Source organism: Anguilla anguilla, chromosome 5, assembly GCF_013347855.1.
Source record: "Anguilla anguilla isolate fAngAng1 chromosome 5, fAngAng1.pri, whole genome shotgun sequence".
In the NCBI taxonomy this organism is placed as follows: Eukaryota; Metazoa; Chordata; class Actinopteri; order Anguilliformes; family Anguillidae; genus Anguilla; species Anguilla anguilla.
The window spans coordinates 58,196,753-58,219,252 of record NC_049205.1 but is presented as its reverse complement, the minus strand read 5'-3'; the positions used below and the strand labels follow the sequence as shown (position 1 = coordinate 58,219,252).

The following is a 22,500-nucleotide window of genomic DNA, read 5'->3' as shown; positions in this document are numbered from 1 at the left end:
AAGCGTCTTTCCTCTCCACAGGAGAAGGGGGTTTCTGCAGGCCTCAGTAACCCCCCCCCCCCCTCCCCACTGACCCACCCCCCCCCCACTGACCGCTGACATCTGTATCGGCAGCGTGTGCGTATGTCTCAATGCCCTTACTCACTACCACTGTGGGTAAAACACACTGATAATGTGTCCTCTAAGACCTGTGGTAGAGACAGGGTTATAGTACTGGGCATGGCAGGGGGGTGTATGTGTGTGTGTGTGTGCGCGTGCGTGTGTGTGTGTGAGAGAGTGTGTGTGTGTGTGCGTGTGTGTGTGTGAGTGTGTGAGAGAGTATGTGTGTGTGTGTGTGTGTGTGTGTGTGAGAGAGTGTGTGTGTGTGTGTGTTTGTGAGTGTGTGTGTGTGTGTGTGTGTGTGAGTGTGTGTGAGAGAGTGTGTGTGAGTGTGTGTGTGTGTGTGTGTGTGTGTGTGTGTGTGAGTGTGTGTGTGTGTATAAGCTAACTCACCAGGCTAGCTGTAGAGTTGAGCTTAGCCTCCAGGCTGCTCTCTCTCTCTCTGCTGCTCTGGGCTCGACCCTGCAGCTCCTGCTGTCTGCTCTGCTCCTGAGATAGCTCCGCCCTCAACGCCCGGCCTGACTCCGCCTGCTCCTGCAGCTGCACACACACACACACACACACACACATATATATGTAAACACACATACACACACACACGTATGTACGCACACGCGCACGCACGGGTCACAGCCACGCCTACCTGCAGCTGCAGTCTCTTCACCAGCTCCCTGCTGCTGGCCAGCTCCGCCTCCAGCTGCTGCGCCCCCTGCTGGTGGAGGAGGCTGTCCTGCTGCGCGCTCAGCTGGGCCTGCCTGCTCCCGCCAACCTCCCCTTTCAGCCTCTCCACCAGGGCCCTGAGACACAGACGCCATCGCGCTCAGTAAACCGCCATCTCTACTGTCAGAGCACTGAGACACAGACGCCATCGCGCTCAGTAAACCGCCATATCTACTGTCAGAGCACTGTGACACAGACGCCATCGCGCTCAGTAAACCGCCATTTATTTATAAAAAACTATTCGTAAGCCAGCCGGAGCGATATACTCAGGGGAACTCACAGGTAACGCATTAAAACGGAGAGCGGAACGATCTGGAAAGCGTCTGAGCGGCGAGCAGTGAGCGGCCTTTCCGCCTGCTCAGCCCCTGCTCTGACCCGAGCCCGGGAGAGCAGCCGTTAATCAGCGGTTAAAGGAGCGACGGGGCTAAAGGAGGGGAAACGCGGCGTTTGGGAGCTGCTGTGTCACGCCCAGCCCCAGCGGGGGTATTGGGAAACTAGCAGGCCTTAGCCTGTTCTCATTGACGTGTAGGCACCACGGTAACAGCTAATCGATGGCTCGCGAAAATCTCCCCCGCGCCCCCCCTCTCTGCCGGCCAATCAATATCTGCGGCAATTAGAACCCCCCCCCGCCCCCCCCACCCCGTCCGCGCCCCTGCCGGGACCCGGGCCCCCCCCCCCCCCGGCCCACAAACACCCAATTTAGCCCTTAATTACCAAATCCCTCCTAATGCGTATTGGCAGGCTGTGGGCCTACGCTGTGCCAGGGGGAGGGAGGTCGGCTCGCTGAACATGAGACCTTCGGCAAGGCGCTGGTTCCCCAACGCCCCTCCACTCACGGACATTACCCCCCGCCCCAAGGCATCCGACACTGCGGGAGGCCCTGACCTGGAATGATCTGGAACATCGAGCGTCGAGCTGTACCGAGCGCGAGACGGGTGGAGGAATATTGCTGTGAAACTCCTCCCACATCACACCAGAGAGCTAAGACTATTCGGCTATTAAAATCTGCACTAGCCAACTGAAAACTCACCTCATTTAATTTATCTGTTTCATTTATCATAAGCTCTTATTTACTTTGTCATTTCAAAATAATTTTTCCTTTTTTTGTTGTTTGACTTGTTAATATCTACACGCTGGGCTGTACCTGTAGTCCTGGCTCTACACATTGGGTTGTACCTGTAGTCCTGGCTCTATGGGTCAGGCTGTACCTGTAGTCCTGGATCTATGGGTCAGGCTGCACCTGTAGTCCTGGATCTATGGGTCAGGTTGTACCTGTAGTCTGGGATCTATGGGTTGGGCTGTACCTGTAGTCCTGGATCTGCTGCTCCGCCTGGGCCAGCTGCTCCTTCAGTCTGCGCAGCTCGGCCTGCAGCCTCCTCTGGGCCTGCTCCGCCCGCACCACCTCCGCCACCCTCTCGCCCAGCTGCTCCTGCGCCCGCTGCTGCCCGCCCTCCACCAGCGCCATCTTCTCCTCCTGCCGGGCCAGCTCCTGCACTGCGCACGCACAGACGGGACGTGGGCACCGGTACCAGCGTCGGGTAACATTTAATTTATTTCTTTATTTCACACGACATTGCACATTAATAACATTTTCTGTAAACGCGCCAGAGTTAGCCAGGAGGGCTAATATTCATCTGTAGTCCCTGGGCTGCATGTTTTGGTTGTGGGAGGAAACTGGAGTACCCGGAGGAAACCCACGCGAACACGGGGAGAACATGGAACCTCCACGCAGCGAGGCAACAGTGCTAACCCCTGTGTCACCAAGGCGCCCGAAAAACCCAGGTCACAGGTCAAAAGCAGACAAGAGTACGACAGTACTGGACAGAATGCTAAAGAGCCACACATTACTGCAGTGGACACGCACACACACAAATACATGCAGATATTAGCTTAAACATTTTAGGCTGTCTGTATTCCGAAGGAAGGCCTTTTGTAGGCTTAAAACCCTGGGATTCTACAGTATTTATACTGCTAAATGAAGTGACCTTCAGTTAAGTCTTAATTTAGGTATAGGTATGAGTGACCTTCAGATGTCTTCAAATATCTCATTTTTATACAAAACTTTATGAATGAGTCTTCTAATGTGCTTGAGCTTATAAGGCCAATTTCTCAATGCAGATGCTGTTGAGTGTTCAATATTTGGATTTTTGCTGTATGATCTATATCCATAGCTAAGGAGAAAGGACAGTTCTGTAAAAATGCATGAGCCAACACAAAATCAGCCAACTGTAAAATGAAAATCAAATCAAATCAAAACCGAAGATCAAAAAAACTGAAAATGAAGCTCTTTTCAAGGTTTCCAGGACCCATGGGAAGCAGGTGAGCTAGCCCTGTGCTAGCAAGTCTGTGGGTGAGGATATCGATCTCATCTCATCTCATCCACAGTGTACAGTATGCCTGGATATGAATATGAGCGAGAGCTACTTGCCTTGTCCTTTAATGATCTTTGTGTGTGTGTGTGTGTGTGTGTGTGCGTGTGAGCGTGCGGATGTGTGTGCATGTCCTGAGTAGCTGTGTGTGTGTGCGTGTGTGTGTGTGTGTGGGCACGTGGGCGTTCATTTGTCCTTGTCTTGGGTTGATATGTCTGTGTGAGTGTGTGTGTGTGTGTGTGTGTGTTTGAGTGATTGTATTAATTTGGACTTGTCCTTGTTTGGTCCTTGCCTGTGTATGTGTGTTTGTGTGTGTGTGTGTGTGGGGATGCCCAAGTTTGTGTTAATTTAAACTCGTCCTTGGTTGATCCTTGTGTGCGCAGCTTGAGCTGTGTGTGTGTGTGTTTGTGTGTGTGCATGCAGAGGTGTGTGTGTGTGCGTGTGTGTCCGCGTGTGTATCCGGATGTGTGTGTGTGTTTGTGTGTGTGCATGCAGAGGTGTGTGTGTGTGTGTGTGTGCGCGTGTGTGGGTGTATGCGTGTGTGAGTGTGTGTGTGTGTGATGTCCTGAGTGTCTGTGTGAGTGTGTGTATGTGTGTGTGAGTGTGTGTGTGTGTGTGTGTGTGTGTGTGCTGTAGAGAGTGGCAGAGCCCGGGGTGCTGAATTGATGAGCTCTCTCACATCGAGCGCTGCAGCTCCGCACAGACAGGTGAGCGGCATGCCCAGGTTATTAAAGCCGGCCCTCAGGCACGCTCTGTTACCCCCGCTACGCTACCCAGCTATGCTACCCTGCTCCACTACCCAGCCCCACTACCCCGCTACGCTACCCAGCCCCGCTACGCTACCCTGCTAAGCTACCCTGCTACGCTACCCAGCCCTGCTACGCTACCCCGCTGCGCTACCCAGCCCCGCTACGCTACCCTGCTAAGCTACCCAGCCCTGCTACACTACCCCACTACGCTACGCGACCCTACCCTGCTACGCTACCCAGTCCCGCTACACTACCCCACTACGCTACGCGACCCTACCCTGCTACCCCGCCCCGCTACCCCGCTCCCCTACCCTGCTATGGTACCCCGCTCCTTCACCCCGCCCCGCTACCCGGGCCCTGCCGCCCTTACCGTGGCGTGCTAGCCGGTTCCTGCTCCCGCCCGCTCTCAGCCCTCTCTCTAACTGCCTTCTCCGCCTCCCCGCCGTGATTTAGGGAGACGACGACGCGCCACAAATCAGCTCCGGGGACAGCCATATTGAGCGGCCACCTCGCCCTGCCCTCTCCCTCCGTCCACATGAAGACAATTACCCGCCCGCGTTAGCGCCCCATTAATCTCCCCGGCGCCCGCACAGACCGCCCCGTCCCGCACACACACGCACCCGTCACCCCGATCACACAGGCGAGGGTGAGAGCACCGCCCCGTCCTGCGCTGAGCTCCAGCGCCATCGACGCTCACCGGCCTCCTCTCTTACCTGCGTCCCTGCAGCGCGTCTGAGCCTCCTTCAGCTCCTCCCTCAGCTGCAGAAGCTCCGCCCTGTGGGCGGAGCACTCGCTCTCCCTCTGCTGGCTCTCCCTCCGGGCGCGGTGGGCGTCGGCCTCCAGCGCGCGGTGGGCGGCGGCCTGCCTCTCCGCCTCGGCGGCCTTGGCCCGGATGGCGCTGCGCGCCTCCACCAGGTCCGCCTCCGACTTCCTCAGCAGGGCGTCCCTCTTCTGCACCGCCTGCAACGTGGAGAGCGTGCTCTCTGAGCAGCGCCATGGAAACGCCATGGAAACGCCATGCGCACCGACAGCCTATCGCATATAGCGGTTCAGGAGGTGACTCGGCCCTGTGTGTACCAGCAGTTGCAGGGTGGGGCTGGGCAGTGACTCCGCCCTGTGTGTACCTGCTCTTTTTGGGCGTGGCTGGGCAGTGACTCCGCCCTGTGTGTATCTGTTCTTTGTGGGCGGGGCCGGGCAGTGACTCCGCCCTGTGTGTATCTGTTCTTTGTGGGCGGGGCCGGGCAGTGACTCCGCCCTGTGTGTACCTGCTCTTTTTGGGCGGGGCTGGGCAGTGACTCCGCCCTGTGTGTATCTGTTCTTTGTGGGCGGGGCCGGGCAGTGACTCCGCCCTGTGTGTATCTGTTCTTTGTGGGCGGGGCCGGGCAGTGACTCCGCCCTGTGTGTACCTGCTCTTTCTGGGCGGGGCCGGGCAGTGACTCCGCCCAGTGTGTACCTGCTCTTTCTGGGCGCACTGACGGAGTGCCACCCGCAGGTCCTCCTCCAGCCGGGCAGCCTGCTGCTCCACCAGCTCCACCTCCGCCTGCCTCCTCTGCACCTCCCCCAGCAGCTCCCCCTTCAGCTCGCTCAGCACCTCCTGCAGCCTCAAGGCCTCTGCAACACACAGGTACAGACGTTACACAAGGACACACACACACATACACACATATATATATATACACATAAACACAGATACACACCTACACACAAACAGACATGAACATACACACACACACAGCTGTACAGGTATAAGAGCACAAGTGTGCTCAGGTTTACTCTGTACAGGTATGAGAGTTTAGGTATCCCCAGGTGTACTCTGTACAGGTATGAAAGTTCAGGTATCCCCAGGTGTACTCTGTACAGGTATGAAAGTACAGGTATCCCCAGGTGTATTCTGTACAGGTATGAGAGTACAGGTGTGTCCAGGTGTACTCTGTACAGGTATGAGAGTACAAGTGTGTCCAGGTGTACTCTGTACAGGTATGAGAGTACAGGTATCCCCAGGTGTACTCTGTACAGGTATGAGAGTACAGGTGTGCTCAGGTGTACTCTGTACAGGTATGAGAGTACAGGTGTGCTCAGGTGTACTCTGTACAGGTATGAGAGTGCAGGTGTGTCCAGGTGTACTCTGTACAGGTATGAGAGTGCAGGTGTGCTCAGGTGTACTCTGTACAGGTATGCTCAGGTGTACTCTGTACAGGTATGAGAGTACAGGTGTGCTCAGGTGTACTCTGTACAGGTATGAGAGTGCAGGTGTGTCCAGGTGTACTCTGTACAGGTATGAGAGTACAGGTGTGCTCAGGTGTACTCTGTACAGGTATGAGAGTACAGGTGTGCTCAGGTGTACTCTGTACAGGTATGAGAGTACAGGTATCCCCAGGTGTACTCTGTACAGGTATGAGAGTACAGGTGTGTACAGGTGTACTCTGTACAGGTATCCCCAGGTGTACTCCGCCCAGGTGTACTCTGTACAGGTGTGAGTACAGGTGCAGCCTCACCTGTCTTGCTGCTGTCTCTCTGCTCGCTGACTCGGCACACCTCGTCTCTGAGCTGCTGCTGTGTGGCCTGACTCTCGCTCAGCGCCTGGCTGCCCTGGGCACACTGCTCCATGGCACGGGACAGCGCCTGGGGACAGATAAGCCCTGCTCACACACCGGTCCCACATCCACCACAGCGCCCCCCACAGGAGGGAGGACCGCACACCCATTACCTGCCAATACGGCCTCACCCAATAAGAACACGAGAACACATAATGATGAAAACAGGCCACTCAGCCCAACAAGGCTCCTTATTTACCTACAGACTAAAGAGCATCCAGGACTGAGTCAAGCCTGAACACCCTGAGGGTCACTGCCTCCACTACATGACCTGGCAAATCTAGTCCATATAATGACACCTCTCTCAGGCTGGGTTCCTTAAATATCACAGCTGTGAAAGCCACCACTGGGCTGGACACAGGATGAGTGATATGATGGCAGAACCTGCTAGCTGGGACCTTGCACAAGGGCTTGGGGTCTTGGGATCAATGGGGTCTGTGTGCGGGGCCTACCTGCTGGAGTTCCTGGATGCGGGAAAGCTGGGAGTTGTAGTCCGAGTCTGCGTGCATGTGAGTCGCTCGGTAGGCTGAGAAATCTGCCTGGACCGTCACAACCATCTCCTCCTGCTCTTCTACCTGGGAGGCCACACACACAAGAACATACATAAATGTGCAGGGACATGCACGCACGCATACCTGCACACACACACACACAGGCTAGCTAATGAAAGCATCACTAATTTGGCCACAGACACACCCATTTGCACACAAATTTTGGAGGTGTGTTCTGGACGCAGGAGTGGGCGGGGCCTGTGTTTGGGCTGTGGAGTTGCACACTGGTCCTTACACCAGTGAAGCACAGACAGCATCAACACCCCCCCACCCAGTGTGTGTGTGTGTTTCTGCTTATCACACGCAGGCAGACTAACCTGCCTGCGCAGATCTGCGCAGTTCTCCCTCAGGGTGCCGATGACCTGTTCACACTCCTGCCCGTGTGCGTGCGCGTGTGTGTGTGTGTGAGTGTGTGTGTGTGTGTGTGTGTGTGTGTGTGAGTGCGTATGTGTACTGACCTGTCTGCGCAGCTCTGCGCAGTTCTCCCTCAGGGTGCTGATGACCTGCTCACACTCCTGCCCTGTGTGTGTGTGCGTGTGTGTATGTGTACTGACCTGTCTGCGCAGCTCTGCGCAGTTCTCCCTCAGGGTGCCGATGACCTGCTCACACTCCTGCCCTGTGTGTGTGTGTATACTGACCTGTCTGCGCAGCTCTGCGCAGTTCTCCCTCAGGGTGCCGATGACCTGCTCACACTCCTGCCCTGTGTGTGTGTGTGTGTGTGTGTGAGTGTGCGTGTGTGTGTGTGTGAGTGTGTATGTGTACTGACCTGTCTGCGCAGCTCTGCGCAGTTCTCCCTCAGGGTGCCGATGACCTGCTCACACTCCTGCCCTGTGTGTGTGTGTGAGTGTGTATGTGTACTGACCTGCCTTCGCAGATCTGCGCAGCTCTCCCTCAGGGTGCCGATGACCTGCTCACACTCCTGCCCGTGGCTGCGGGACTCCTGCAGCTCCTGCTGCGTGCTGCGCAGCTGCTGGCTGAGCGCGCTGAGGGCGTCGTCCCCGCTCTCCAGCTGCGCGCAGTGCGCCCGCAGGTCGCCGTGCAGCGCCGCCACCTCCGCCCGCAGACGCGCCACCTGCTCCTCCCGCTCGGACACCTGCGCAGGCGGGGGCGCACACACCTGTGAGAGCGCAGCCGAGCTGCCCGCTCGCTCGCTCGCCCGCACGCGCTCACTGTGCGCTCTAAGGGCCCCACTGCGCAGAGCTCAGCACCATAAGCACTGTACAGCTTACTGATGACATCAGCAGCTCCTTCAGCCCCATTCAAACCCTGAGGATTCTGATCCAACATCAGCCTCTGAGGGGATAATCTATATGAAATAATATTACATCAGGTTTTTCAAAATGGCGTGCATGGCTCTGGTGCATGTGTCTGGTATGTGTATGTGAATGTGTGTGTGGGTGTGTGCGAGTGTGTGTGTGTGTGTCTGTGTGTGTGTGTGCGTGTGTGTGTGTATGCGTGTGTGTGTGTATGTATGTGTGTGTGTGTGTGCGCGTGTGTATGCGTGTGCGTGCGTGTGAGTGTGTGTGTGTGTGTATGTATGTGTGTGAGTGTATGTGTGTGTATGTATGTGTGTGCATGTGCGTGTGAGTGTGTGTGTGTGTGTGTGTATGTATGTGTGTGCATGTGAGTGTGTGTGTGTGTGTGTGTATGTATGTGTGTGAGTGTATGTGTGTGTGTGTGTATGTATGTGTGTGAGTGTATGTGTGTGTGTGTGTATGTGTGTGTGTGTGTTTGCGTGTGTGTGTGTTTCCTAACCTGTGCTCTGGCCTCCTCCAGGTCCCTCTCTCGGGCCTGCAGGGTGCTCTCCAGCTGGGTGACCTTGGCCAGGCAGGCCTGGTACTTCTGCCTGCTCAGGTCCACAGACTGAGAGAGAGGCTCCAGGCGGGCCTCCGCGTCCGCGGCAACAGACTCCGCCTCCTGCAGGGCCGCCCGCAGCTTGGTCAGCTCCGCCTCCTGGGCCCGCAGCCTGCCGTCTCGCTGCAAGCCCTGCAAGAACAGGGTGAGCACTCAGAGAGAGAGAGAGAGAAAGAGAGAGAGAGAGAGAGAGGAGCAGAACAAACTCACACACACACACACGCACACACACCTACACACACATACTCACAAACTCACACACACACCTACAGACATGTACTCACACACGCACACACACCTACACACACATACTCACAAACTCACACACATCACTCACACACACACCTACATACACATACTCACAAACTCACACACACCTACACACACACACATACTCACAAACTCACACACATCACTCACACACACCTACACACACATACTCGCACATAATCACACATGCATGATCAGTCGCATATAAACACAGCATCATCTGGTTAGAAGCACAGACTCTCATGGACCTAACACACATCACTCACATGTTCACATACGTACACTACCCAACCGCACACCCAGAAAAATAAAGTAAAATCGCACTCACGTATGAGCCCTGAAAACACACACACACACACACACACACACACACACACACACACACACACACACACACACACACACATGCATACACACTGCAGAGTTAGAGAGATAGAGTTTAAACAGACATGTCCTCTCACAGAGACAGAGAGCACATGCAGCAGAGAGAGGACCCGCTGGGTTTTGGTCGTGGGGTACTCAGGGTTTGAGGGACACACGCACGGGTTTGAGGGACACACAGACGCACCTCCTCCTCCGCCTCTCTCCGGCGGTTCTGGGCGTGCTCGAGGTCGGCCCGGAGCCCGTCGGCGCTGGAGCGGTGCTGCTCCGCCCGGGCCTGGACCTCCTGCAGCTGCTCCCTCAGACCCTGCGCCTCCTCCTCCCTGCGCTCCCCCTGCGCCCGCGCCTCCTCCTGGCAGCGCTCCAGCTCCTCGCGCAGGCCGCACAGCGCCCCCTGCTGGCCCTCGCACTGAAAGGCAGCGGGACACGAGTGAACAGGAAGCAAGCTGCTGCTTAACACACACACAAAAACAGAGACAGAGACACACACACACACACACAGACAGCCAGAAGGACAGATACACTGACTGACAAAAAGAAAGACAGACCAACAGACAGAAAGACAGGCAAACAGAGAGAGACAGACAGCCAAACACACAGAAAGACAGACAAACCAGCAAACAGAGAGATATGCAGAAAGACACAGACAGACATACAGACAGAGACACAGACAGGCATACAGACAGAGAGACAGACAGACAGGCATACAGCCAGAGAGACAGACAGGAAAACATACAGAGACAGACAGACACAGACAGACAGGCATACAGACAGAGAGACAGACAGACAGGCAAACAGACAGGCATAGAGACAGACAGCTCCTGCCCCCGCCTCTCCCTGCAGCTCCTCCAGGGAGCCCTAATGGCTCAAACTCCACATTAGAGTTTTCCACACTCCAGAGTACAATATCTCTGATGGGATAATATTATTTTTCCCCCCGGCTGATGATGCATTACAAAAATAAGAAGCTGTGTAACAGATGTCTCGCAGGGTAAGAATAATAAATCTCGCGGACTTGTAATGCGGTTTCGGAGAGCGAGAGGGAGAAAGGGGGGGGGTGGGGGGGGGGAAGCGCACATTTGCGAATCGTCTTTGTCTTCACAGAGCCTCCGAGTGTAATCTCAGCACGATACACAAAAAGATAAATTTAAAAAAATAAAAAAAGCCCATAACTGTTCTTGGGTTTGTAAAGATCATTAAAGGCGGTGTAATTGTGCTATTCTAAAAAAAGAGTGGGATCTGATAGTGACTCCATTAGACAGAGCGCAGATATCTCTCTCAGGGCAAGGGGGGGGGGGGGGTAGCTCGCTGCAAAGCTCCGCTTCCTCTAATGAATCTCCACCCCCCCCCCCCCCCAGGAGTATAAGTCAGTCAGATATTTACCCACACGGGGGGAGACGTGGGGTGGGAGGTTAAAACAAAACCACCACCAGACAGACAAACAGGACAAATAAAACCAGAGACATTAAAGGAGGGAATGAGGAATGAGGACGAGGGGGGGTGGGTAGCGGGTTGAGATGGGGGTACTGCGTGCCCCCCCACCCTGATGAGGAGGCGGTGTTTTGGCGGGAGAAGTGTCTAATCCACATTACGGCGGCGCCGGCGCATAAATTAGCGCATCAATCAGCGCTGAGCTGCCTGGGTAATTTCCCCGCTCGCCGCCTCGCTCCCGAAACTCATCAGCCCGGCAACGCCCCGCGGCAACCGCCACGAGAGACGGGCCACGGAGACGGGGGGGGTTATAAAGAGGCCCCCGCACTCCCTCTTTCTCTCTCTCGCTCTCTCTTATTCTCTCTCTCCGTCTCCCTCTCTCTCTCCCTCTCTCTCTCTCGCTCTCTCTCTCTCTCTCTCTCTCTCATTCTCTCTCTCTCTCTCTCTCTCGCTCTCACTCTCTCTCTCTCTCTCTCTCTCTCCGTCTCCCTCTCTCTCTCTCTCTCTCTCCGTCTCCCTCTCTCTCTCTCTCTCTCTTATTCTCTCTCTCTCTCTCTCTCTCTCTCTCCGTCTCCCTCTCTCTCTCTCGCTCTCATTCTCTCTCTCTCTCTCTCTCTCTCTCTCTCTCTCTCCGTCTCCCTTTCTCACTGTCTTGCTCTCTCCCTCTCTCTCTCTCTCTCTCCGTCTCCCTCTCTCTCTCTTATTCTCTCTCTCTCTCTCTCTCTCTCTCCCTCTCTCTCTCGCTCCCTCTCTCTCTCTCTGTTTCTCCCTCTCTCTCTCTCTCTCCGTCTCCCTCTCTCTCTCTCTCCCTCTCTCTCTCTCTCTCTCCCTCTCTCTCGCTCTCTCCGTCTCCCCCCCTCTCTCTCTCTCTCCCTCTCTGTTTCTCCCTCTCTCTCTCCTTCTTTTCCCTCTCTCTCTTTCGTCCTCTCTCTCTCATTCTCTCTCTCGTTCTCTCTCCATCTCCCTCTCTCTCTCCCTCTCATTCTCTCCATCTTTCTCATTCCCTCTCTCTCTCTTATTCTCTCCCTCTATCTCAATTGTTCTCTCTGTCTCTCCCTCTCTTTCCATCCATTTCTCTATCTCTCCGTCTGCCCCCTCTCTTTCTTTCTCTCTCTCTCTCTCTCTCTTCATCCCCCCCTCCCTCTCTCTTTTTCTCTCCGTCTTTCCCCTTCTCTTTCTCTCCCGCTCCGCCGCTGATTAATTTCCCGCCAGATCGTTTGGCCCCCGCACTGTCATTAGCATAAAATCTCCATGCGCCGGGGGGGGGGGGGGGGACCAGGCGATGGGGGGGAGGGGGGGGTTGGCCCGGCGATGAAGGCCTTTCATCAGAGGCGCTTGTCAAACACCAAATTTCAAATCTCATTTTGTTTCTAATATCATTTTCCTGCTGGGGAGGGTAAAGTGTGGGGAGAGACTGGAAAGGAAAGTGATGTGTGTGTGCGTGTGTGTGTGTGTGTGTGTGTGCGTGTGTGTGCGTGTGTGTCTGTGTGTGTGTGTGTCGGGGGGGGGGGGGGGGATTATGCAGAGAATAAACAGAGTCATCAGTCAGAATGAAAGGGGTCGGGACAGGGAAGCGGTTTAACGCGGTGTTCAGTGGACGGCGGGTCCAGCACCCCTGTGTGAGATCCGAACCTCGGTGCGGGGGGGGCGCTGTGTTTCAGTGACATCACAGCTTTTACAGACTCTCTTACAGGCACTTCAGTCACCTTTAAAGATCGACAGTGCAAATATACTTCAGCCAACAGCAAAGAAAACAAAGAAACACAACTACCCTGACCGTTTCAGCGACTGCATTAATTACAACTACATTAATAAATCTGTCATGGACGTGTTCAGATACAGAACAAAGATAGATTTGACAGAGTAAAGCAGACGTTCTCTGAAAATACCAAACGACAAAAGACACAAACAGAATAAATAAGCTAATAAAAGTTGTGCATCGTTATAAACCCAAGTGTCCAGATGTCAGCAGCTCTCACTAGGGATGGTGAAAAGACTTTCAACAAAACTCATAACGGATAGAGCTACAAAGAGCTGTCAGTCACTGACTTCTCTGATCCAGAAATCTTGCTCTCCACAGCACAACACAGTGATCGATTTGAATCTGATCTGAAAGCATTTTGCTCCGTCCATTTCCTGCTTTGTGAAACCGGTCACTATTGTCTGTGAACAACTTTTCCAACAGACTTCACCCGCTATATGAGTTCACCAGTAGAGGGCGCCCTGCACTGCCGGCCTGTGTAAACTGGTAGAGCCTCGGCAGGGTGGATGTGAGCGTCCCCGGGCTCATTCGGGAGGGTGTGGCCGTTTCCCACACACAGGCCTGCCACCAGGCGGGGGGGGGGGGGGGGGGGGAGGAGGACTCCCTGTTAGGGAAAACAGCGATAGAACAGGCCCTCTCCTTCTCTCTCCTCATTTACCCAGGAAACAGAAATCAATGCGACTCATTCAAATCGCCTCCAATTAAAACAAAAACAAACAGAGGAATAAAAAGGAGGATAAAAGCCACACTGAGAAACGTTTGCAGCGCACAAATAATGTTAGAACACAAACAAAGTCAGGATAAATGGCGGAACTGAGGGGAGAGCGATATGATGCTTATTAAACGACGGTAGCCAATCAGAACTCAGGATTGGGAGGTGAGGAACAAGGGATAGTGAGCTCGTCCTTTTTCTGTGTATGTTAGTGAGTGTGTGTGTGAGTGTGTGTTTATGTGTGAGTGTGTGTGTCGGCTGTGTATGCGTGTTTGTGTGTATATGTCTGTGTGTATGTGTGTGTGTGTGTGTGTGTGTGAGTGTGTGTGTGTTTATGTGTGAGTGTGTGTGTCGGCTGTGTATGCGTGTTTGTGTGTATATGTTTGTGTGTATGTGTGTGTGTGTTTGTGTGTTTGTGTGTGAGTGTGTGTGTGTTTATGTGTGAGTGTGTGTGTCGGCTGTGTATGTGTGTTTGTGTGTATGTGTCTGTATGTGTGTGTGTGTGTGTGAGTGTGTGTTTGTGTGTGCGTGTGCGTGTGTGTGAGTGTGTGTGTGTTTGTGTGTGTGAGTGTGTGTGTGTTTATGTGTGAGTGTGTGTGTCGGCTGTGTATGTGTCTGTATGTGTGTGTGTGTGTGTGTGTATGTGTGTGTGTATGTGCTGCATGCTCTACCTGTGCCTGCAGAGTGTCTCTCTCCTGCTGCAGCTGAGCGCTCCTCTGCTGCTCCTCTTCCACAGCACTCTGTTTCAGGCTCAGGGCCTCCTGCAGACGCTGCACCTCCTTCTGCAGGGCCCTCACCTCCTCCTCCTGAGCCTGCGTCTCCTGCACCTGCCCTGTCAGCTGCACACAGCACAATCACTGTGTATCATAGCAACTCACAACACAGCAGTCACTGTTACCGTGTATCACAGCAACGCACCACACAGCACAGTCACTGTTACCACGTATCATAGCAACTCACCACACAGCACAGTCACTGTTACCACGTATCACAGCAACTAACCACACAGCACAGTCACTGTTACCACGTATCACAGCAACTCACCACACAGCACAGTCACTGTTACCATGTATCACAGCAACGCACCAAACAGCACAGTCATCGTTGCCACGTATCATAGCAACTAACCACACCACACAGTCACTGTTACCATGTATCATAGCAACTAATCACACAGCACAGTCACTGTTACTATGTATCATAGCAACTAACCACACAGCACAGTCACTGTTACTATGTATCATAGCACAGTTAACTGTGATCACACAGCAGCACATCACTGACACATAGCACAGTTAACTGTGACTACACAACACTTGCCACTGCACGTAGGGTGGTAACTATGACCACAGCCTGAATGTGACCATGCACAACCGAGTCACTGTCACAACACAGTAGAGCGGCTGTCATCACAACACAAGGTTTAATATTCCCCAGACAGTTATGCTAATAATCGTGTTTACAGAAGGCAATAAACTAAACCCTATTACCGGCTATTGAAAAACATGCTGAATGTAGACAAAGTATGGAGAGCACTGAGACATGGAGGTAAAGCAAATAAACACACGGGTTCCAATGCACCCGCTGTCCCGCCACCGTGACCGACAACACACACACACCCCGACACGGTAACTCCCCGAAAGTTTAGAAAAAGAATCAGCAAAAAAAATGGAATGAACTCATGTTCTCCCTCCTCATTTCCCACGTCTCTCTCTCTCTCTCTCTCTCTCTCTCTCCCCTCAGCTGCTCATCCAGATTAGAATGACGACATCTCCCTGTGAGGTTTGGGGGAAAAAGCTACGCAAGGTAATTGCTAACGAGGCTGATGCACCCCAACCAACCCCCCACCCCCCACCCCACCCCCATGTTCTTTCTCTTTCCATGGGGGTGGGGGGGGGGGGGGGGTGTTTGTGCCCTTCAGCAAAAAATGAATTTTCCAAACACAGTTCTGGCATGAATAAATAAACAAATGAATAATTGAGAGGGTAACATAAATAAATAACATCACAAACATTTGGCCAGTTGGCGTAAGTATTCTGCAGATAACTTGGCCAGCATGCTAATGATTGGGGGGAAGGGGGGGGGGGGGGGGGGGGGTTGGTTCAGCAGAGTTGAGCATAACTGCCCCTGCCTCTCCTATAAAATAAACAAATACAAAATAAAATAAAAAACTTTCAAGGAAGTCAAAACACTCCCTGCTGTACTGAAGTGACAGTGCTGTCCTACTTTATAACAAACAAGCGGCACTCCAGCAAAACAAATAACTGACCGGTCCCGGAAATAAATAAATAAACTGTCACCCGGGACTTCAAACAGACTTCAACTGACAAAGTCCTCACAAGTCATACTTTACTTTGGCAAAGTCCTCAGAAGTCATACTTTGGTTTGGCAAAGTCCTCACAAGGCATACTTTACTTTGGCAAAGTCCTCACAAGTCATACTTCAGTTTGGCAAAGTCCTCACAAGGCATACTTTACTTTGGCAAAGTCCTCACAAGTCATACTTTAGTTTGCCAAAGTCCTCACAAGGCATACTTTACTTTGGCAAAGTCCTCACAAGTCATACTTTGGTTTGGCAAAGTCCTCACAAGTCATACTTTGGTTTGGCAAAGTCCTCACAAGTCATACTTTGGTTTGGCAAAGTCCTCGCAAGTCATACTTTGGTTTGGCAAAGTCCTCGCAAGTCATACTTTGGTTTGCCAAAGTCCTCACAAGTCATACTTTGGTTTGCCAAAGTCCTCACAAGTCATACTTTGGTTTGGCAAAGTCCTCACAAGTCATACTTTAGTTTGCCAAAGTCCTCACAAGTCATACTTTAGTTTGGCAAAGTCCTCACAAGTCATACTTTGGTTTGCCAAAGACCTCACAAGTCATACTTTAGTTTGCCAAAGTCCTCACAAGTCATACTTTAGTTTGCCAAAGTCCTCACAAGTCATACTTTAGTTTGGCAAAGTCCTCACAAGTCATACTTTGGTTTGCCAAAGTCCTCACAAGTCATACTTTGGTTTGGCAAAGTCCTCACAAGTCATACTTTAGTTTGCCAAAGTCCTCACAAGTCATACTTTAGTTTGGCAAAGTCCTCACAAGTCATACTTTGGTTTGCCAAAGACCTCACAAGTCATACTTTAGTTTGCCAAAGTCCTCACAAGTCATACTTTGGTTTGCCAAAGTCCTCACAAGTCATACTTTAGTTTGGCAAAGTCCTCACAAGTCATACTTTGGTTTGGCAAAGTCCTCGCAAGTCATACTTTGGTTTGGCAAAGTCCTCACAAGTCATACTTTAGTTTGCCAAAGTCCTCACAAGTCATACTTTAGTTTGGCAAAGTCCTCACAAGTCATACTTTGGTTTGCCAAAGACCTCACAAGTCATACTTTAGTTTGCCAAAGTCCTCACAAGTCATACTTTAGTTTGGCAAAGTCCTCACAAGTCATACTTTGGTTTGCCAAAGTCCTCACAAGTCATACTTTGGTTTGGCAAAGTCCTCACAAGTCATACTTTAGTTTGGCAAAGTCCTCACAAGTCATACTTTAGTTTGGCAAAGTCCTCACAAGTCATACTTTGGTTTGCCAAAGACCTCACAAGTCATACTTTAGTTTGCCAAAGTCCTCACAAGTCATACTTTGGTTTGCCAAAGTCCTCACAAGTCATACTTTAGTTTGCCAAAGTCCTCACAAGTCATACTTTAGTTTGGCAAAGTCCTCACAAGTCATACTTTGGTTTGGCAAAGTCCTCGCAAGTCATACTTTGGTTTGGCAAAGTCCTCACAAGTCATACTTTAGTTTGCCAAAGTCCTCACAAGTCATACTTTAGTTTGGCAAAGTCCTCACAAGTCATACTTTGGTTTGCCAAAGACCTCACAAGTCATACTTTAGTTTGCCAAAGTCCTCACAAGTCATACTTTGGTTTGCCAAAGTCCTCACAAGTCATACTTTAGTTTGCCAAAGTCCTCACAAGTCATACTTTAGTTTGGCAAAGTCCTCACAAGTCATACTTTGGTTTGGCAAAGTCCTCGCAAGTCATACTTTGGTTTGGCAAAGTCCTCGCAAGTCATACTTTGGTTTGGCAAAGTCCTCGCAAGTCATACTTTAGTTTGCCAAAGTCCTCGCAAGTCATACTTTAGTTTGCCAAAGTCCTCACAAGTCATACTTTAGTTTGCCAAAGTCCTCACAAGTCATACTTTAGTTTGCCAAAGTCCTCACACGCTGTGTGTGTAGCACAAAGCCCATAGGTAAGGCAGGCAGGGAAAATACAAAGAAAAAGATGTAGGCTCTGTTTGTATTCTAGGCTACATTCAAAAAGTACAGTAGTGGGGTACAGTGGGGTTCTGTGATTGGGTACTGTACAGTAACATTATGAGAGCAGGTTTCTGTGATAGGGTGCTGTACAGTAATATTATGGAGAGGGGTCCTCTGATTGGGTACTGTACAGGAACATTATGGAGTGGGGTCTTCTGATTGGGTAATATTATCAGAATGGGGACCAGTGAATATTGCCAGTACCAGGTACAGTGAATCGGGACTATAATGGTATCAGAGTGGGTTATGATGCTGTTTGTTTGCTTGGGGATGTTGGGGATGGGAGATCAGCCTCACCTCCTCCTGGGCTGTTCTCAGGTGCTCCTGGGCTGATCTCAGATCAGCCGTTAGTTTCAGCACCGCTTCGTCCCTGCTGGCCACCTGTGCCACAATCAGAGCTGTCAATCATAGGACCCTGGACCCTTTCATCTTTACTGGCCAAATAGGAAACATATAATCAAACCTGGAATATATACAGGTCAATTCTTGCACAGATGTAAAAAAATGTTTAGTTAGCCTCAAGTTTAGTTTCTAAAAATAAAGGTTGTATGCTTGAAAATTTAAGTTGATTCTTGAATATGCAGATTTAAAGGCTAAAGATCTTGGGTTAAAGTAGCACTTCTGAAAAATAAGAAGATAATGAGAAGTTGTAATGGTGAGAGTCAGAGAGGGGTCAGTGGTCATGGAGGGGTCAGGGGTCATTGTGGGGTCAGAGGTCACTGAGTACTGTACCTCCTGCTGTGCGGCAGTGTGTTTCTCTGTGAGCAGGTCCAGTTCCTGCTGCAGTCTCTGGGTCTCTGTGTTCAGCTCCGCCACCTGAGAGGCCAGCAGGTCCCTCTGCTCCCCCGAGTCTCTGAGCTCCTCCTTCAGCCGCGACACGGCCTGCTCCTCCTGCACCAGCTGGGGACATGCGCACTGAGGTTATACACACACACTTCTGTTATACACACACACACACACACATACACACACGGATCGCTGTTACACACACACACCGCTGTTATACACTCACACCACTGTTATACACATACACACTGCATTTACACGCACACACCACTGTTATATACACACACACACCACGGTTATACACACACACGCACACACACACCCATTATAAACACACACTCTGACACACACACAAACACGAACACTCATACTCTCACACACACACCGCTGTTATACACACCCCTGTCATACACACACGCGTACACACGCACACACAAACACTCAGTGCTGTAGCACACACAGCAGTATGACCAGGTAAAGGGTACAGGTGTGTGAGGCAGGCAGGTGTACCTGGGTGTAGCAGGTGGTGTACTGCTGCTGAAGCTGCTCCAGGTCTGCCTGGATCACCTCCACCTGCTCCTCCTTCTGTCCAATCAGGGAGTCCTGCCCAACGACACAATCGTAGCACACAGGCCGTGTTCACTCACCGCTACAGCTAATCACGTCCGCAGACCAGCATCATCACTGCAAAGTCCTCACAAAGGTGTGCAGCCAACAGCATGCTACACAGTGCTGGCGGCCACTGCCATCTCCCGCTCCACAGTCACTGTGCTGGAGAAGCACCCTGCAAGTGTCTGACTGACCAGGGGAGGCGCTGTTGAGTGACTGACTGAAACCCTCCCTACCTGGCTGCTGGCCAGTGTTATACATACACACACACCACTATTTTACATGTACACATGCACCTACAGACCACTACTTTACACACACACCCACACACGCACACACACACACACACACACACACACACACCAGAAGCCAGTGTCTTAGGGGGACCGACCCCACAGTCCAGGTCATGCTCAGATGTGATACCAGAGAGAACATGGCGGCGGCTAACGGGCGGCGCTTCCGTACCCGCTCCTCCACCTCTCTCCTGCAGGCCCGCAGCTCCGCCGTCACCTGCTGCAGTGCATCCTGGGAGCTCCGCAGCTGGAGCCGGACGGCGTGGGCGTCGTCGACGACGGCTTGCAGCCGCGCCCGGAGAGACCCCGCCTCCGCAGCGAGGTCGGCCGTCCTCTCCTCCCTCTCCGCCAGCTGGAGGGCGCGGGGTTGGGGTTAGGGTTAGGGACAGGAAGTGATGTCATCCAAATGCGACAAAAACATTACTGCTCGACTTTGTTATCATAAGCAGGTAGAGGTACTAGCAGATGTACATTCCAGCCTAGTGCCTGGAATGAAAAAAAATTAAAACAAAAAACATCTGGAACATGTACAATAAAAAATAATAATAAAAATTAATTTGAATTAAACATTTTTGGAATAGGGTAGAAAGGTCCATTTATTTGTTTCTTTTCCAAAAGCTTCTGAAGAACATTTAACGAACAGTTCTACAGCAACGGACCAAAATCTAAAATAGACTCTTAGACACATCACCATCAAAGGTAAGGACTGACCCGTCTTCCGAACACGCTTATGAAACCACAAGTTACACGTGCAATAAGCTTCTCCAGCATCAAGCCATTTTTTAGCACTGACACGAAACAAAAAGAGTTAAAATGACGAGAGTCACCTTCCCCCGAAAAATACCGCCATTCCCGCTGTGCTCGTACTGCAGGGGTTCGAACGCTACTTCGACGGGAACAGAGAGGAAAGCAGACGGGCGCACGCACACAACCTCTTCATCGCCCCAAAACTCTCCATCACCCATTTCAAAAGCAAGCCCGAGCGAGAAACAAAAAAGACTCTCTCTGCCCCATTTGGCGGGCGTTAAAAGGCGATCGCTAATGGCGACGAGCGGTTTTTCCGCCTTGGTTTCCGTGGCCTGATGACATCATCGGCGCTTCCCGTCGCTCGGTTAAATTGGATAATGTGGCGCTTCACGCCCCCCCTCCCATCGAAGCTGTTATTCGTGTTTGCAGAAATTGCCGTAGAATTACATTGTTATCCACACCTTTCCCCCCCTGGCCGTGTGTGAGAATGCGCTGGGTTCTTACCGGAGTTCCGGTGATGAAGCGTCATTATTTATCAGCGTAACGCGGGTTGGAAAATGCAGCGCTGTTTGGATCTTTGATTGCGGAGAGTAAACGAGGGGTTATTATACTACAGCACAGGGGGGGCGGGGGGGGAGGGAGGGGGGCGCGTTTGATGCAGGGCAAGGTGAGAAGGACACAGAGTTGCCTCCCCATGTGGCTGGAAGACCCACCAGAACTCCTGCACCCCAACCCTCTCTAACTTTCACCTATCGACCCCCAAAACCTAATAGGGTCTTTGTCCGTTTGTAGAACCTGTGGTTCCTTGTGTCCCGTGCGCACAACCAAGTTTAAGGCCAGTAGTTTGCTCTTGTTTGTATGACCTGACTTAGTTATGTCCGGGTAATCGACAAGTTGCCCACTGAGTCTGCACTTCTTGCTCTTGCAGTCTCTCTCTCTCTCTCTCTCTCTCTCGATAGAGACTGTACTTTCCCCTCGCTAGGAAAGAACTGCGATTCGATCCCCTGATCTTTCCACTTTGGTTTCGCGTTGGGAGGTCGCTCTGGATAAGAGCGTCAGCTAAATGTCAGCCCTGCGGTGGGGAGCGGGAGAGCAGGCTGGTCGGGGTTAAACTCCGCGCTGGGGGTGGGGGGGGGGTTAGGGGGGGTGTGGTGTGGGTGGGGTAGGGGCAGGATGGATGCTGACTCAGAGGCAGCAGTCAGAAGCCCCAGCCTCACGTCTGTTTCAGAGACGACTGCAGGAAAGCGGTCGTAACTGCTGGAAACCGCAGCGGTCATCACCACGGAAACCACAGCAGTGATAACCGCAGAGCCCTCGACGGCAGGTAATCCACTCTCTTACTCTCTCACGCACTCACTCTCTCACTCTCTCACGCACTCACTCTCTCACTCTCTCACGCACTCACTCTCTCACTCTCTCACGCACTCACTCTCTCACTCTCTCACGCACTCACTCTCTCACTCTCTCACGCACTCACACGTAAAAACTGACCGGATGTTCGTCCATACAGGAGCAACCGAGAGGACCAATCAATTCATTCCAGGACTGAGCCAATTTCACAGCGCGTTCAGGGGTTTATGGGTTCAGTTCGGCTTGCTTTACACGAGGGTCTGGGCAGGGGCAGCAGTGCAGTACTCCGGTACTCAAGAGGGAATCAACGAGGAGCACGACAGAGACGATGGAACGGGGTCTCGTAAATCGCAAAACTGGAGGCAGAGGTCTTTGTACCGTTGGTGACTGACACTTCATTTTTAAAACCACACTCTTCTGCTGTGGAGAAGAGCTTTGTGATTGGTCCACCCTTTAGCCCCGCCCATGTTGAGGGAGGTGTGGCTTCCTGCCGTCGTGAACGCACAGCGCGCGTCTCCCCGCGCAACACTAGAGGCGCCATCCGTCTTTATCACGCCGGCATCCCCACCCCCTCACAGCCAGCGAGCATTGGCGTAAAAAAACAACGGCGAAGCTGCTTCCATAAGCACTAAACGCTAATTGGAAGCCCTGTGCTCATATGCATTTTAACTCTGTCTGCATAAACGAGGTTTAAAAAACACATAAAAAAGCTCCTCTCCTGCTGAAGGGCAGCTGATTGCATTCTCATGTGTATCACAACGTAATTATACTCCAGTGTGCTGATGCTGCCCGGGGTCTGGACCGCCCCCGTCGCCCCCCCCCCCCCCCCACCCCCGCCCCCCCACTCCGCCCCCCTCCCCCTCACCCTGGCCTCAGTCTCCCCCAGCGCCTCCTCCAGCCTCTGTTTCTCCGCGCCCAGCCTCTGGGC

General features: G+C 52.3%; 1 protein-coding gene across 1 annotated transcript in view; it reads right to left on the bottom strand.

Moving 5' to 3' along the window:
- Positions 1 to 22,500, bottom strand: part of LOC118228189 (plectin) — a 114,664-nt gene that overhangs the window by 18,089 nt on the left and 74,075 nt on the right. The window contains exons 15-31 of the mRNA XM_035419526.1: positions 22,438 to 22,500; positions 19,648 to 19,827; positions 19,084 to 19,176; positions 18,520 to 18,687; positions 18,085 to 18,168; positions 14,164 to 14,331; positions 9,775 to 9,996; positions 8,838 to 9,068; positions 7,945 to 8,175; positions 6,984 to 7,106; positions 6,433 to 6,559; positions 5,391 to 5,548; positions 5,203 to 5,301; positions 4,651 to 4,897; positions 2,124 to 2,313; positions 743 to 896; positions 493 to 639 (exon numbers count right to left, since the gene is read on the bottom strand). The exon at positions 22,438 to 22,500 is cut by the window's right edge and continues 201 nt beyond it. Of these exons, the coding sequence (XP_035275417.1) occupies positions 493 to 639; positions 743 to 896; positions 2,124 to 2,313; positions 4,651 to 4,897; positions 5,203 to 5,301; positions 5,391 to 5,548; positions 6,433 to 6,559; positions 6,984 to 7,106; positions 7,945 to 8,175; positions 8,838 to 9,068; positions 9,775 to 9,996; positions 14,164 to 14,331; positions 18,085 to 18,168; positions 18,520 to 18,687; positions 19,084 to 19,176; positions 19,648 to 19,827; positions 22,438 to 22,500 (2,685 nt within the window). The remainder of the gene's footprint in view (positions 1 to 492; positions 640 to 742; positions 897 to 2,123; positions 2,314 to 4,650; positions 4,898 to 5,202; positions 5,302 to 5,390; positions 5,549 to 6,432; positions 6,560 to 6,983; positions 7,107 to 7,944; positions 8,176 to 8,837; positions 9,069 to 9,774; positions 9,997 to 14,163; positions 14,332 to 18,084; positions 18,169 to 18,519; positions 18,688 to 19,083; positions 19,177 to 19,647; positions 19,828 to 22,437) is intronic.